Source organism: Phacochoerus africanus, chromosome 8 (assembly GCF_016906955.1).
Source record: "Phacochoerus africanus isolate WHEZ1 chromosome 8, ROS_Pafr_v1, whole genome shotgun sequence".
Classification (NCBI taxonomy): domain Eukaryota; kingdom Metazoa; phylum Chordata; class Mammalia; order Artiodactyla; family Suidae; genus Phacochoerus; species Phacochoerus africanus.
The window spans coordinates 54,669,668-54,685,063 of NC_062551.1; the positions used below are offsets into that span (position 1 = coordinate 54,669,668).

The window sequence follows — 15,396 nt, forward strand, 5'->3', positions numbered from 1 at the left end:
GAGGGGGGCCAGCGGGTAACCGGGCAGGGAGGGGCCGTGAGATCACTGCATTCCTAATTCATGAGCCAGCTCGCCCAAGCGGGGACGCCTCGGTTATGAAGGGTCTAGGGTCAGGATTTCCGAGTCTTGAAGGAGGAGAAAGCCCAGGACCCAGACCCCTGGGTCCCAAGGAGAGATTGTGACTGGAGGTTTGGACTCCTGAGTCCTGGAAGGAGGAGTTCTGGAGGTCCTTGCTTCTAGATTGTGTAAAAGAGGGAGCTGAGGGCCCGGACTCATCGGTCCCAGGGCTGAAGGAGCGGGGGGACCCAATATTCTGGATTCGAGGGAATTGGAATGGGGAACCCGAACCCCTGTGTTCGCGTAAGGCGTTTGAGACCAGGAATGGTCTGAGGAAGGCATGAAGGCCCGACTCCTGGATCTAAGAGGAAGGAGGGCTCGGACTTCTGAGGGAAATGTGAGTCCGGACCCCTCGGCTCTGAGTGAGAGGAATCGGATTTGGATTTTCCTGTTGTAAATGAGGAGGAAGCTGTAGGGCCGGGCTTCTTGGTTCTAAATTTAGAGAGAACTTGGGCGTCAGGATTCTGGGATCCCCAGAATGTGGGCGGGGCAACTTCCAGCCAGTCCTGCTTTTTTTTTTTTCCCCCCCCCTACGGCTCACTCCGCGGAACTACAACTCCCTTGCACCTGTCAGGCTGAGCGCTCTTTCCGTCACTTCCTTTTCCGCTGCTCTTTCCGCGCGCGTGCAGGGCACTATGGGGCTTAATCGCGGGCTACCGCAACCCCGCCCACTTCACCCCTCATCCCCTCGCAGTCCCCGCGCGGCGGAGGCGACGCGCGGACTACGCCTCCCGGCGTGCGTCGCGCGCACCCGGCCCATCTGCCCCGTTGACTGCTGGGAAACTGAGTCCGAAGCCTTCCCACCAGCCTTCACGGCACGGTGCTCGGTACTTGAAGTCCCGGCAAGCTCGGCGGCGTTTTAGCTCCTCCCTTCTCCTCCCTCTGCTCGCGAGCCCCGCCCCAGCCCGCCCCGCCCCGCGCCGGGGCCGGAGCCGCAGCCCGAGCGGCGGGGTAAGATGGCGGCGGCGGTCCGAGCGGCGGGGCTCGGGCCTATCGGGGTGGGCGGGGCGGAGTCGGGTCGCTACTTGTCCCGGGGTCCTCCCGACACGCCGCGGGGCCTGGAGGGCCTAGCGGGTCGGCCTTGGGCCCGGTAGCGGCGGCGGAGCCTGGCGCCGAGCGGGGGGCCTTCTCGAGGCCCCGGGACGGGTCTGGGGTGCCGGGGGGCATGGACCGGGCGTCTCCGAGAGGACTAGGGGCGTCCACAGGACCTGGACCGAGACTGAAGCCTGCCCTCCGTCATATAGCTGGCTTGGGTCATTTCTGTAGGCACTGTTGAATGTCTTTATAGGCTGACCCGAGGCTAGAGTCTGTTTGGAGGATTCTGGGGCCATCTTGAGATCTTGAGATATGTCCCAGGGGTGAAGGAGGTCTGCAGGAGCTGGGGAGTATCTGCAGAGCCACCTATGGCTGGGGTATATCTCCTAGGGCTGAGCAGTGTGTACGTGGGCTGACCTGAGAATGCAGCTCACCTACATGGGTCTAGGGCCATTTAGCCAGGCCATGGAAGAACAGTTCCAGCGCAAGGAAGTCTTTTATAGCCATTCAGAGGAGTGGGAAGTACCCACTAAGGGAAGGAAGCAAATACTGAGATGTGCTGGGAGGCTTGGATGGGTCTCCAACTGTCTGGGGAGTGTCTAATCTGGGTGACAGGAGACTGGGGACAGTTAGAAGGACCTGGAACCATCTAGGTGGCTTTGAGTGTGACTGCAAGAGTGCAGGCTCTATGCCTGGAGCAAATTCGAATGCCTTTGGGGGCCAGATAATCGGCCCGGAGAGTAAGACAAAGGAACGTATTGGAAATTTTGCCCAGCTCAAATATACTTGCCCTTTAGAAAGTAATTCAAATGCAAAATGATAAAAAATTCGGGGTGGCCTTGGGGCTACAGAGAGAGTTAGTCCACCTTGGTCTGGGAAAGTCTAGAGGATCATCTAGACTTCGTCTCACGCCAGTGCTTTTGAAATGCTTTTGACCTTGATCCACAGTGAGAAATGCATTTGTACACTGAGACCCAACATACACTGTCCTACGTGTTTAACTAATACTCCAATCCTGTTAATTACTGTTTCCACTTACTTGGGATGTGTTGCGAAGCATCTTCTACTGTGTTCAATTTGCCTTTATAACAAGCTATTCGTGAAGCACTCAACTGCTATCACACTGTAGTTTGGGAACCTGATCCAGAGGGACCTGGCAGGGTCTGCCGAGCCTTCTTGGGTCAAAGAGACACACCCTCTGCAAAGCATGGGGCTCGTCTAAATGCTCCAGGGGGGATCTTCCTACCCAGGAGGTTTTGGAGATCTGTGGGTCTGTACTCAGCACATCTTGATTAAGCTTCTGTGATGTGACAGACACAGTTCTCTGAAGCATGTGCTGCTTCCCACCCCCTACCCCCACCCCCACCCCAGAAGGCAGAGAGAGCAGCTCCGGGGCTGGGAACTGTCCAGAGGGCCTCTTCAGGGTGGGTTATGTCTGTGGCGGTTAGGGAAGGAGCTGCAGGCTCTTAAGAGAGCTGGGCGGCTGCAGGGGAAAGCTTTGCCATCAGCTTGCAAATCTCTGGTAGGAGGGAGGCCAGGACTGAGGTCTTTTTTTTTTCTTTGGTGGGGGCAGGTGTGCCCCCTAGGGGTGTGGGGAGCCAAGTGGGGAAAACCTGGGCACGAAAGCCTCATAGTAATAGTTACCTGGTCAGAGGTCAGCCCTGCTTTCATGTCACACAGCCTTTCTCGGAGTTAGCTGCTCCTATTGTGCCTGCTTCTAGATAAGCACCTCGAGCTGGGGGTTAGGGATTTTGAAGCTTGCTGGGGGGACCAGATGATTGTTTTCAGAGGAGGAGAACTGACGGCTGCGGGGAAGCCTACAGCCCAAATAATCGCATTTCCTGAAGCCCCCATCAAGACCCCCATCAGTCTGAATGATCTTTCAGCTTCCCTGTCAGCCAAGAATTTCGGTGCCATCACAAAGCCTTCAGCCACGCTGAAGGTCACAGGAGGACACTCCCTTTGGCATCTGGTGGACAACAAACACTTCTGAAATCCGTGTTTTCGTTTTCAAAGCGGCACGCTGATTTTGTAGATCAGCCTCCTGTAGCACCAGCGTAGGTTCTGTGTTATCCGGACGTTTGGTTGGGGTCCCGCCATTGAGGAAAATCGATGCTTTAGCAAGTTGGAAGTTGCGTGGTGTTTGAGGCGCCCCCAGCACATGGGCACACATCTCAGTTTGGGAAAGGTGGGTCTCTGAGCCTATGGGACGTGGTGTTTGAAATCACAGCTCAACAGAAAAAAAGTCTGGGCCTTGGGTTGGCTTCCATGAAGGCGGGCTCCCTTGTGCTCTTAAAGTTTGTGGTGGGGAAGCTGTGGGAACTGGGGAGCAGGGTGTGGAGAGAGGCTGAGAAAGGAGTTCCCATTGTGGCTCCATGGTAACGAACCTGACTAGTATCCTTGAGGATGCGGGTTTGATTCCTGGCTCCACCCAGGGGGGTCAGGGCTCCTGTGTGGCTGTGGCTGTGGCGCAGGCCGGCAGCTATAGCTCCGATTGGACCCCTAGCCTGGGTACTTCATATGCTGCGGGTGAGGCCCTAAAAAGACAAAAAAAAAAAAAAAAAAGAAGAGTCTGGGAAGGCCTCCTTTTGACCGAGGAGGCCACTGAAATTCAGACGTGGGAGGAGTTGCTCCAGTCACTCTGGTGTCCGTCCTGGGCCTTTCCCTTGCCCTGGGACTGGGATGATGGGGACGGAGGCCCCCGAGGGCTTCGTGTCCACCGTCTCCTGACGCCGCCCCGCCCTGCCCAGCGGCCTCGCCTCCACCCTCTCGCCCCGTCCACCTCCAGGTGACCATGGAGGAGGAAGATGAGTCTCGAGGGAAGACAGAGGAGTCAGGCGAGGATCGGGCTGACGGTCCGCCAGACAGAGACCCTGCACTTTCTCCTTCTGCGTTTATCTTGGTGAGGCTGCTGGACCCCTGGGGCCGCGGGCGGGAGGGGCCGGGGGTCCCGGTTCCAGGGCCTTGATGCCTGGACCCTCAGTGGCGGCGGCGGCGGCAGCAGTGGCGGTGGCAGTGGGGAGGGGTTGGGGGCCAGGACTCTTGGCCTGTCTGTAGAGTTGGAGTACCGTTGCAGGGGTGTCCGGAACGGCTGTCTCCCAGCAGCAGAGCTTGTGACCTTTTGCATGCGTCCCCTGACTGCTCTTTCTTTCCACCCCCTTCACCCTCACCTTTCCTTCAGCGGGCCATTCAGCAGGCTGTGGGAAGTTCCCTGCAGGGGGATCTGCCAAATGATAAAGGTATGATGGGTTCCGGTTCCTCCTAGCACCCCCTCCCCGGCCCTATCTCTGCATTCTTTTTCCTAATCTCATTCGTGGACGCTTTCCCGAGGCCTCCTGGGTGCACCACCCCAGCCCTGGCACAGGGCGCCCAAGATGGGTTGGACTCCGTGGCTGCCTCGGAGGGGCTCACAGTCTGATGGAGGGGAGACAGAGTCCCAGCACAGAGGTAGCCCGAGGCCCCGTGCGAGGGCAGGAGGCCCGGCTAGGCTAGTGTGGAGGGTGCTGGAGTCTGGGAAGGCTGCATCGAGGAGGTGACAGGCGACCTGTGTCTGAGTTGTCTGGAAAAGAGGAAAGCCGGCTGGGCAGGGTGGTGGCAGCGGGCGCACGAGAGTTGCCGGACTGCATTGGGGTTCTTTGGGGTCGGCACGTAGGGAGGCAGGATCACTCCGTGGGGACTGGGTCACAGCGAGGCTCCAGTGCCAGGCTGACTAGCCTGGACGTCATCCTGAGGGCAGCTGGGAGGACACATGGGTGAGGGAGCTGGCACCTCACAAGGGGGTTGGGGACGTCCTTCTGGGACTCAAGTTGGGAGGCGGTTAGATGGAGGCTGGGAGTAGGCAGGAGCTTGGTTCCCCGGTCGAGAGCTAGGCAGGCTTTCTCCTGCGCCCCTCCGGGTCTCTGCATCCAGTCCCCGTCTCCAATGCCACACGCACATCTCTCTCCAGATGGCTCTCGGTGTCATGGCCTTCGATGGAGGCGCTGCCGGAGCCCACGGTCAGAGCCCCGTTCCCAGGAATCAGGGGGGACTGACACGGCTACTGTGAGTAAGAAGAGGGGGCTAGGGACCTGGACTGCTGGGGCTGGGGCCGGAAGGTCCTTGGGGCCTGGATCGCTGAGATGGAGGGGAGGGAGGGGGTCCCAGACTGCTGGGGCCGGGGTGCTGATCGGGGGCAGTGTGGGCGGGAGTCCTGGAGGCAGTCGGGAGGCGGGGTTGGTTAGGTGCTCGTGGTTTCTCAGGGCCGCAGATGCCCGGGTTACTGTGAGGTCAAGGCCTGGGGACGCGGCGTGTGTGGGTCATCACATGAGCAGGGAGAGGCTAGAGCCCCTCCTGGCCGATTCCAGGTCTTGGATGTGGCTGCGGACGGCCTCCTCGCGGGGCTGGTGAGTGTCCTGGATCCCCCCGATACCTGGGTGCCCAGCCACCTGGACCTGCGGCCTGGCGAGTGAGTATTTGGGCAGCTGGAGTGGGACAGCCCCCCCCGCATGGGAGTCGGAAGCTCCTGTGAGGCTGACTCACCCCTTCTGTCTTGTAGAAGTGAGGACATGCTGGAGTTGGTGGCCGAGGTCCGAATTGGGGACAGGGATCCAATCCCTCTTCCTGTGCCCAGCCTGCTGCCCCGTCCCAGGGCCTGGAGGACAGGCAAAACGGGTATGTGGGGCCAGGGCGGCGTCGGGGCAGGTGGCCAGCGTTGACCTTGTGTGAGCATCAGCTGTTGCTGGTGGTCGTCGTGGTGACGGTTGTGTCGTCCAGACAAGCGCTATGCTGTGGTGTCTTCTATCCGACGTCAGGAAAGGCTGGCTGTGCGTGCAGATGCGTGTAAAGTAGAAGCGGTTCTGAAAGCTGCTGCATGGGGGCCGTCGGCACATGTGAGACACTCAGTGTGTCCAGGGCTCTCGGAGCCCGTGTAACTGCGTTAGGAATTTGCCTCCCCGGGCTGGGGGACTCTTAGCATCGCTGCTTCCAGGAGGAGAGAAGTCCGGAGGAGGGAAGTCACTTGCTTCAGTGGCATAGTCAGTTGCTTAGTGGTGGTCCTGGGCCTTCTGGGTGTAAAGCCGGAGGTTTTGACGTCTGCAATGTGCACCTGCCACAGGGGGAGTCTGCTTTTGGCCCCGCGCCCACTGGTAAGCCCCTGACCTCCACAGAGGGTCTCAAACTTGGGCGGGCAGTGGAATCACCGGGAGGGCCTTGTTAATCCGCAGGTCGCCGGACCCATGCCTAGGGTTTCTGATTCAGCAGGTCTGGGGTTGGGCTCAGGAGTTGGCATTTCTAACTCAATCCCCAGTGATGCTGATCCTGGTCCCCCAGGACCCTGATGAGAACCCTGGGTTGAGACTCCCATTCTGCGTGCGCACACATACCTGGGGAGGCTTGGAAAGGAGAGGAAGGCATAGTAGCAGGTCAGCTACGAGAAGGTGTTCTGCCAGAGGCGGGCACACCCGCAGAGCCTTCTCATGTTTTCCTTGTCCTTTTCTCTTCTCGGAGATGCCAGGTGACTTACCCATCAGGCTTTGGGCACATGGCGCCTCAAGCCCACCCCTCTCTCTGGGGCCCACGTTCCCTGAAGTATTTTCATTTCTTTTAAAATCAGCAGACACAGGGAATAATAAGTAAATAAGTGGGGGACAGCGTTCCAATCAGACTTTTTTTTTTCTCTTGGCCTCACCTGTGCCATGTGGGCCAGTAATTGAACCCATGCCTCAGTTGCCACCTGCCCCACAGCTGCAGCAGCTTGGCGTCCTTAACTCACTGCGCCACAAGGAAACATCCCTGTTTTGTCTTTTTTTTTTTTTTTTTTTTTTTTTTCTGTTTAGGGCATATGGAAGTTTCTAGCCTAGGGATCAAATCAGAGCCGCAGCTGCCGGCCTATGCCACAGCCACAGTCACGCCACATCTGAGCTGCATCTGCCACCTACACCCCAGCTCACGGCAGTACTGGATCCTGAACCCACTGAGCAAGGCCAGGGATCAAACCTGCGTCCTCATGGATACCAGTTGGATTCATTACCGCTGAGCCACAATGGGAACTCCTCATGTTTTGTTTTTTTATTGCAAGTTTTTTTTTTTTTTGTTTTTGGTTTTTGGAAAGTACAAAGAATGGAAGAAAAAGAAAAGAAACGTACCCATAGTCCCATCCTGCAAAAAAAACTGTTTATGAAGAAGCGAGTCTCCTTTGCTGACCGCTCCTGTCTGCAGACCGGTGTCTGCTTCAGGTCGTGGAGTGGACGGCAGCCACAGCCAGGACGGTCAGAGCTCCTGCTCACCCGGTCCTCGAGGTGCTGGGCTGGGTCTGGCTTGTTCCCAGCAGGAGGGTCTGGTCCCCTCGTCCCCAGGAGCTGTGATACTCCTGCCTCATTTCCCTCCGGAGCCCTCAGCGGCTGCCGGGCTCCACGAGGGCTCCATGCACTGTTTCCCCGTGCTCCTCCAAGCACTTCAAAGGTGGGGATTTTTATCCCTTGTTCCCTGTTCTAGGCTTAGGGCCCTGAATTGTGCCTGCTGGGTGGCCAGGAAAGGTGTGTGGAATGAGTGAGCAACCCCCCACTTGACAGATGAGAAAACTGAGGCAGATAGCGGTTGAGTTATTTGCCCTGGGGCACGTCGAGGGTGAAGGCAGGCACCCGGGGTCCTGGTCAGGAGTTGGCCCTGGCACTGCCCCCTGGGCCCCGGGCTCCCCTGGCCCCGTCCGTGTGACCGTGCCGGCGTCCTTGCTGGGGCCGGACCGTGGAAGTTACCTGTGGTTAAGAGAGTGGCCTCTGGACTTGGATGTGTGTGTCAGAACCCTGGCCCCGTCACCCGCCCCTGCTTGTCTCCATGTGTGTGACTGTGGTGCTGAGACTGGGGGGTGCTTAGAAAGCGGGGTCTCAGAGGAGGGTTCTATACCTGGCCGTGCTGACCGGGTTTACCCCCTGATGTCGACCCCCCAGCCGGCTGCACCCTGGGAAGGTGCCTTGGCCCTGTGCCTCGGTTTGCCCCTGGAACCCTGGGTCGCAGTACCTATGGCATGGAGTTGTTCCTGTCCCACAGGTGGACACGGAAAGTCCTGGGAGCAGGGCCTGCTCCTGGGGCCAGTGCTGGGCGAGGGGGACAGCGGTCGGGTGCTGTCCTGCCTGCGGCCCCTTCCGCCGCGCTGGGCCGGCCGCCGACCGCCACCCTGTCTGCGCTCTTCCTTTGCAGTGTCTCCGCAGTCTCACTCTTCTCGACCCTCCTGTGCCCGCCACCTCCTCACCTTGGGCACCGGAGACGGGGGCCCTGCCCCGCCCCCCGCTCCCTCCTCGGCCTCCTCCTCCCCCTCCCCTTCCCCCTCGTCCTCCTCCCCTTCCCCGCCTCCCCCTCCACCACCCCCGGCGCCCCCGGCCCCCCCGGCACCCCGGTTTGATATCTATGACCCCTTCCACCCCACCGACGAGGCCTATTCCCCACCGCCTGCTCCGGAGCAAAAGTACGACCCCTTCGAGCCCACTGGCTCCAACCCCAGCTCATCAGCGGGGACCCCCTCGCCTGAAGAGGAGGAGGACGAGGAGGAAGAAGAGGAGGAGGAAGAGGAGGAGGAGGAGGAAGGCCTGTCCCAGAGCATCAGCCGCATCTCAGAGACCCTGGCGGGCATCTACGACGACAACAGCCTGAGCCAGGACTTCCCAGGTGACGAGAGCCCCGGCCGGGACCCCCAGCCCCTGCAGCCGCTTCCGGTCCCGGGAACACCGCCGCAGGCCGACTCCACCCGGGCCGACGGAGCCACGCGGCGGCGCGTCTTCGTGGTGGGGCCCGAGGCCGAGGCCTGCCGGGAAGGCAAGGTCTCGGTGGAGGTGGTGACCGCCGGTGGGGCCGCCCTCGCGCCGGCCCTGCTGCCGCCTGGGGACTCAGAGATTGAGGAGGGCGAGATCGTGCAGCCCGAGGAGGAGCCCAGGATGGCGCTCTCGCTCTTCCGGGCCGGCAGCCGCGCCGCGCGCCCCGCTCCCGCGGCCCCGGCCCCTGCTGCGGCCCAGCCGCCGCCGCCGCCGCCGCCGCCCCCGCCCGCCCCGCGGGCCCCCGAGGGCGACGACTTCCTGTCCCTGCACGCCGAGTCCGACGGCGAGGGCGCCCTGCAGGTGGACCTGGGGGAGCCGGCGCCCCCCCCGCCCGCGGCCGACACACGCTGGGGCAGCCTGGACCTGCGCCGCAAGATCCTGACCCAGCGGCGGGAGCGCTACCGCCAGCGCTCGCCCTCCCCGGCCCCCAACGCCGCCAACGCCGCCCCCGCCGGCCCGCCCACCCGCAAGAAGTCCCGGCGGGAGCGCAAGCGGAGCGGCGGCGGCGGCGAGGCCAAGGAGGCCGCCTCGTCCTCCGCCGGCGCGCAGCCCGCCCCGCCGGCCGCCGCCGCCCCCTGGGACTCCAAGAAACACCGCTCGCGGGACCGCAAGCCCAGCTCCCACACGTCGTCGTCCGCCCGCCGCCGCTCCCGCTCCCGCTCTGCCCGCCGCCGCTCCCGCAGCACCGACCGGCGCCGCGGGGGTAGCCGCAGATCGCGATCCCGGGAGAAGCGGCGGCGGCGGCGGCGCTCCGCCTCCCCGCCCCCGGCCACCTCGTCGTCGTCGTCCTCCAGGCGCGAGCGGCACCGCGGCAAGCACAGGGATGGCGGCGGCAGCAAGAAGAAGAAGAAGCGGTCGCGGTCCCGCGGCGAGAAGCGGTCCGGGGACGGCGAGAAGGCCCCTGCCCCGGCCCAGCCGCCCTCCGGCTCCACCTCCTTGGGCGGGGAGCGCGACAGCCGCCGCCGGGGAGCCGTGCCGCCCTCCATCCAGGACCTCACGGACCACGACCTCTTCGCCATCAAGCGGACCATCACCGTGGGCCGGCCGGACAAGCCCGACCCGCGAGGCGTCTCCCCGGCCCCGGCCTCGTCACCCAAGCGCGAGGTCCTGTACGACTCGGAGGGGCTGAGCGCCGAGGAGCGGGGCGGCAAGGGCAGCGAGAAGGACCGGCGCCGCTCCGGGGCCGCCTCCTCCTCCTCTTCGTCCCGGGAGAAGGGATCTCGGCGGAAGGCGCTGGACGGGGGGGAGCGGGACAGGGACAGAGAGAGGGACAGGGACAGGTCATCCAAGAAAGCTCGGCCCCCCAAGGACTTGGCGCCCTCATCAGGGCCCCAGCCAAAGCCGGCGGTCAGCAGTGGCTCCGGCTCCTCGTCCTCGTCCTCGTCCTCCTCCTCCCGGAAGGTGAAGCTCCAGTCCAAGGTGGCGGTGCTGATCCGCGAGGGGGTCAGCAGCACCACGCCGGCCAAGGAGGCCGCGTCTGCCGGCCTGGGCTCCATCGGAGTCAAGTTCAGCCGAGACCGAGAGAGCCGCTCCCCCTTTCTCAAGCCGGACGAGCGGGCCCCTGCTGAGGTGGCCAAAACAGCTCAGGGCAGCACCAAGCCCAAAAAGACCAAGGTCAAGGCCAAGGCTGGGGCCAAGAAAGCCAAGGGGACCAAGGGGAAGACCAAGCCATCCAAAACCAGGAAGAAGATCCGCAGCGGGGGCAGCAGCGGCGGCAGCAGCGGCCCGGTGACGCTGAAGAAGTCCAAGGCGGATAGCTGCAGCCAGGCAGCTGGAGCCAAGGGGGCCGAGGAGACCTCCTGGTCCGGGGAGGAGCGGGTGGCCAAGGCCCCTAGCACCCCGCCCCCCAAGGCAGCCCCTCCACCCCCTGCGCTCACGCCGGACTCGCAGACTGTGGACAGCAGCTGCAAGACACCCGAGGTCTCCTTCCTGCCAGAAGAGGCCACCGAGGAGGCTGGGGTCCGAGGTGGGGCGGAGGAGGAGGAGGAGGAAGAGGAGGAGGAGGAGGAGGAGGAGGAGGAGCAGCAGCCGGCCACCACCACAGCCACCAGCACAGCTGCCGCCGCTCCGAGCACCGCCCCTAGTGCGGGGTCCACCGCGGGTGACTCGGGGGCAGAGGATGGGCCAGCTCCCCGTGTCTCCCAGCTGCCCACACTGCCCCCACCCATGCCCTGGAACCTGCCCGCTGGTGTGGACTGCACTACCAGTGGCGTCCTGGCCTGTGAGTGTCCCCTGGGGGGGCCGGGGCAGACGGGGGCAGACGGACGGGATCGGGGAGGAGAAGGCCACATGGGGACAAACTTGGAGGTAGTGGAGACGTCTTGGAAGGGGTGGGTATCTAGTGACGAGGATTGGAAGGGCCACGGGTGGGTCAGGGCCAACGGGGTCTGTCCAGAAGGTTCCATGATGCCTGGACGCGCGGGAAGAGAGCAGGGCAGGTGGGAGTGGGGTGGCCGGTCCGTTCAGCACGGACGGGGGTGGGGCACAAGTCCTGGAGTCCGCCTGCAGGTGGACTGGGATAGACTTGGTGGAGGGCCGGGTGAGAATAGAGGATGGCAGGAGCCCATAAGACTGCTGTGAGGAGAGAGGGCAAGGCCAGCTCCAGGGAAGCTGGGGACCCACTCATCACTGTGCGACCCTGGCACACAGCCCCCCACTGCCACCCCCCCCCCCCCCGCTGCATCTTGAGTCCTGACATCCGGAGTGGGGGCACTTCCCTCAGTGGCTGGGGCTCCCTCTTCCCAGTTCTGAGCCAGGGGCCCAGGGTGGGAGGCGGCAGCGTGTGGCTGGGCTTGCTTCGCCCGCCTCGCGTCAACTCCCGATCTCCTTGTTGTCCCCGCTTCTCCTGCAGTGACTGCACTTCTCTTCAAGATGGAAGAAGCCAACCTGGCAAGCCGAGCAAAGGCCCAGGAGCTGATCCAGGCCACCAACCAGGTGGGCTCCCCTGGGGAAGAGTCCCCGCAGCCCCTTCTCTTGTCCCCTGCTCCGGGTCAGGAGAGGAACTTCAACTCCCAGCAGGCTTTGGGGCAAGGTATCGATCGGCCGGAAGAGGGGCCTGTTGCCTCTGGGACTGTTGGAAAACCAGGGTGGGAATAGGGGCGCCTGTTCCCTTGTCCTTCCACCTCCCTCTGTTCATCCTCCAAACGTTCCCCACAGATCCTCAGCCACAGGAAGCCGCCCTCAAGTCTGGGGGTGACGCCGGCTCCTGTACCCACGTCTCTGGGTCTGCCCCCTGGCCCCTCCAGCTACCTGCTCCCTGGCAGCCTCCCCCTGGGGGGCTGTGGCTCTACCCCTCCCACCCCCACCGGCCTGGCTGCAGCGGCTGACAAGAGAGAGGGCAGCAGCAGCTCCGAGGGACGTGGGGACACAGACAAGGTGAACTGGGCTTGGGAGAGGTGGGTTGATGCTGACGGTTTGCAGAGAACGCAGGCAGGGGCCTGAGAAGACTGGCAGAGACTAAAGCCAGCCAGTGAGAACTTAGATAAAGGCCAAGTCATTGGCGTTCCCATTGTGGCCGAGCGGAAACGGATCCAACTGGGAATCATGAAGTTGCGGGTTCGATCCCTGGCCTCGCTCAGTGGATTAAGGAGCCAATGTTGCCGCGAGCTGTGGTGTAGGTCGCAGACACGGTTCGGATCCCGTGTTGCTGTGGCTGCGGCGGTAGGTCAGCAGCTGCTGCTCCTCTTCATCCCCTAGCCTGGAAACCTCCATGTGCCGCCAGTGTGGCCCTGGGGGAGAAAAAATGAAGTCATTATGTTGCAAGGAAGTAAACTGCCACTTGATCGGATGATTGGGAAAGGGTGCTAGGCAGATTTTTAGAGAATTTCAGAGGTGGGATCGGGGCAAGGGTGCGGGGGGAGATGGATGTGGATATCAGTACACACGTAGGAAGTTCCCTTGTGGTGCAGCAGGTTAAGGATCCATTTTTGCCACAACCGTGGCACAGGTCACAGTGCTATGCGGGTTCGATCCCTGGCCCGGGAACTTCCACATGCCTCCAGTGCAGCCAACAAAACAAAACAAGGAGTTCCCGTTGTGGCTCAGTGATGAGTGAACCCAACCAGCACCCATGAGGACCCGGGTTCAATCCCTGGCCTCGCTTATTGGGTTAGGATCCAGTGTTGCCACGAGCTGTGGTGTAGGTTGCAAATGCAGCTTGGATTCCACATTGCCGTGGCTGTGGTGTAGGCTGGCAGCTGTAGCTGTGATTGGACCCCTAGTTTGGGAACTTCCGTATGTCATGGATGCGGCCCTGAAGAAACGAAGAGACCAAACGAAACCAAACACCCCACACGTGTTTATACACACACACACCATGGTCTTGTCAGGTTCCCGGGAGCAGATCAAGCATCTGTTTCTGGACAGAGGGAGGAAGAACGGGTGCCGGGCACATGGGTTTATTCCGCCACCACGTCGGGCTCTTCCTCCCAGGGCTCAGGGCTCTTTGCCTCTCGCTGGGGTCTGCGTGCAGGCCACCGTGCTCCTCAGCCGGTCACCGGGCGCTGGCGCCACTCACCCTTTACACACCCCGGGGCCAGCGCCAGCAGGAAAGCAGAGTCATCCCCCGTGTTCTAAGCCCACGTGAGAAGCAGGTGGGGATACAGCTTTGCCGGGCGCCTGTCCCTGGTATGTGCCATGGGCTGCAGGACAGGGCCAGTTGGGGCCCCATGCTGACCAGCAGGTCCCTGTTCCGCCACTGAGGCTGCCCGGGTCTGTCCTCTGCTGTTGTCCTCTGTGGCCACACATGAGACAGGTGTGGGGCACCACCCCTTGCTCTCGGCCTCTTCTCTTTGGAAACCCACTCCTGGGGGGCCAGGGGGCTTCAGGACCCGAGGGGAGCCCCCTATGCAGCTCAGCTTCCCCGACAGCTGGCATTATCATCTCATGGGGGATGTTGGCCTCGAAGTCTGGGGTGTCCTGCCCTTCCCGGGCCTCAGTTCTCCTGCCCCCATCTTCCCTGAGACAGTGAGGAATAGCCCCCTACTCAGGTCCATCTCCTTGCCAGACTCTAAGGGCAGGGGACACAGGATCCTGGTCATGGATGCCTGGGGACTGCCGAGGGTCTAGCCTGGAGGAGATGCGAGTGACATGGAGAGGCCCAGGCTTGGCCTGTGGTCTGGGGTGACTGCAGCAAGGGGGGCACAGGGCAGGTACTGAGCAGGACTTCCACCTCTGGGAGAACTCTGAGTGGGCGGAGGCAGGGGTGTTGCAGGACCTCACCTGACCTTTGCGGTCCCTTATTCCCACCTCGTCACCGCCCTCTCCAGTACCTGAAGAAGCTGCACACACAGGAGCGGGCGGTGGAGGAGGTGAAGCTGGCCATCAAGCCGTATTACCAGAAGAAGGACATCACCAAGGACGAGTACAAGGACATCCTGAGGAAGGCTGTCCACAAGGTGGGGCCCCGGGGGCACAGAAGCGCAAGGTGGGGCGGGGTTGGTGGCCCCGCAGACAGACAAACAGGGTCGGGGAGACAGGGCGGGTGGGTGAGATCCGTCTGGAAGGTGAGGCGGCGGGCCCAGGATTTCCTCAAGCCCAGCCAGGCCTCTTCTGCTGGCATGGCGGGGACAAGTAGGGACGCTGGCCTTGACCTGGGGAGAAGCGGCGCCCATCCCAGTCCCCGGCCGTGCTCGGTAGTCTGGGTACAGGGGCCCCAGGGGGCTGGTGGTGACCTCAGCTGCACCTCGCCCCCCAGATCTGCCACAGCAAAAGTGGGGAGATCAACCCGGTGAAGGTGAGCAACCTGGTGCGCGCCTACGTCCAACGCTACCGCTACTTCCGCAAGCACGGCCGCAAGCCGGGGGACCCCCCGGGACCCCCACGGCCGCCCAAGGAGCCAGGGCCGCCTGACAAGGGCGGCCCGGGCCTGCCCCTGCCCCCTCTCTGAGACCCCAGCCGCCCCTTTCCGCCTTCCCCTCTTTGGAATTCTGGACGTATTTATGGCTCCGCCTCCCCACTTCCCTCCCCCGTCAGTGGGATGATTTGGGGGGGGGTTGCTGCGGGAAAGAGGAGAGCCCCCTGCCCAGCCCCTTGCGTCTCCCGCAGCCCGGCCTGTCCCCATCGCCCTGCCCTTCTGTTCGTGCCCCTCCCCCAATTTCATTAAAATTTCATGAAATGTTACCCCCGAGCCCCCCGATTTTTAGCCTTCTTTTGAGTCCAGTTTGGGAAGGGGTTGGGGAGGAGACTTGGTCCAAGTGGGAGGGTGGTGCGGGGAGAGCAGACTGTGACCTGGGAAAGGGCGCGCCTCTCCCCGGGCTTGTTTCCTTGTCTCTGAGGTGGGTGTCGTGAGGATTAAGTCAGACCCAGGTGAAGCCCTTAGAAACGACCTGGTTCATAGTGAGCCTTTGCTGTAAGAGTGGCGGTGGCGGCGGGAAGGGCTCCCTGGGCCCTCCCTGATCAGTGTCTTCCTGACTCTGGGCAGCCGGGTGCCATCCGTCTGCCATGGAAAACTGCTCCCCGA

The 15,396-nt window shown here is 62.4% G+C and overlaps 1 protein-coding gene across 4 annotated transcripts; it reads left to right on the plus strand.

The window, feature by feature from the left end:
• Positions 1-58: 58 nt before the first annotated feature.
• Positions 59-15,056, plus strand: SCAF1 (SR-related CTD associated factor 1). 4 transcript variants are annotated; one of them, XM_047790079.1, is made up of 11 exons: positions 59-454; positions 3,941-4,054; positions 4,334-4,391; positions 5,099-5,193; positions 5,496-5,596; positions 5,687-5,802; positions 8,326-11,157; positions 11,788-11,870; positions 12,093-12,311; positions 14,204-14,332; positions 14,632-15,056. In XM_047790079.1, exons 1-11 carry the CDS (start codon positions 398-400, stop codon positions 14,821-14,823), a joined length of 3,996 nt encoding a protein of 1,331 aa, XP_047646035.1. In that variant the 5' UTR covers positions 59-397; the 3' UTR covers positions 14,824-15,056. The 4 variants fall into 4 exon arrangements, with proteins under 4 accessions (XP_047646035.1, XP_047646037.1, XP_047646036.1 ...); XM_047790081.1 differs by lacking the exon at positions 59-454 and adding an exon at positions 930-1,068; XM_047790080.1 differs by lacking the exon at positions 59-454 and adding an exon at positions 1,123-3,340.
• The last annotated feature ends 340 nt before the right edge of the window (positions 15,057-15,396 follow it).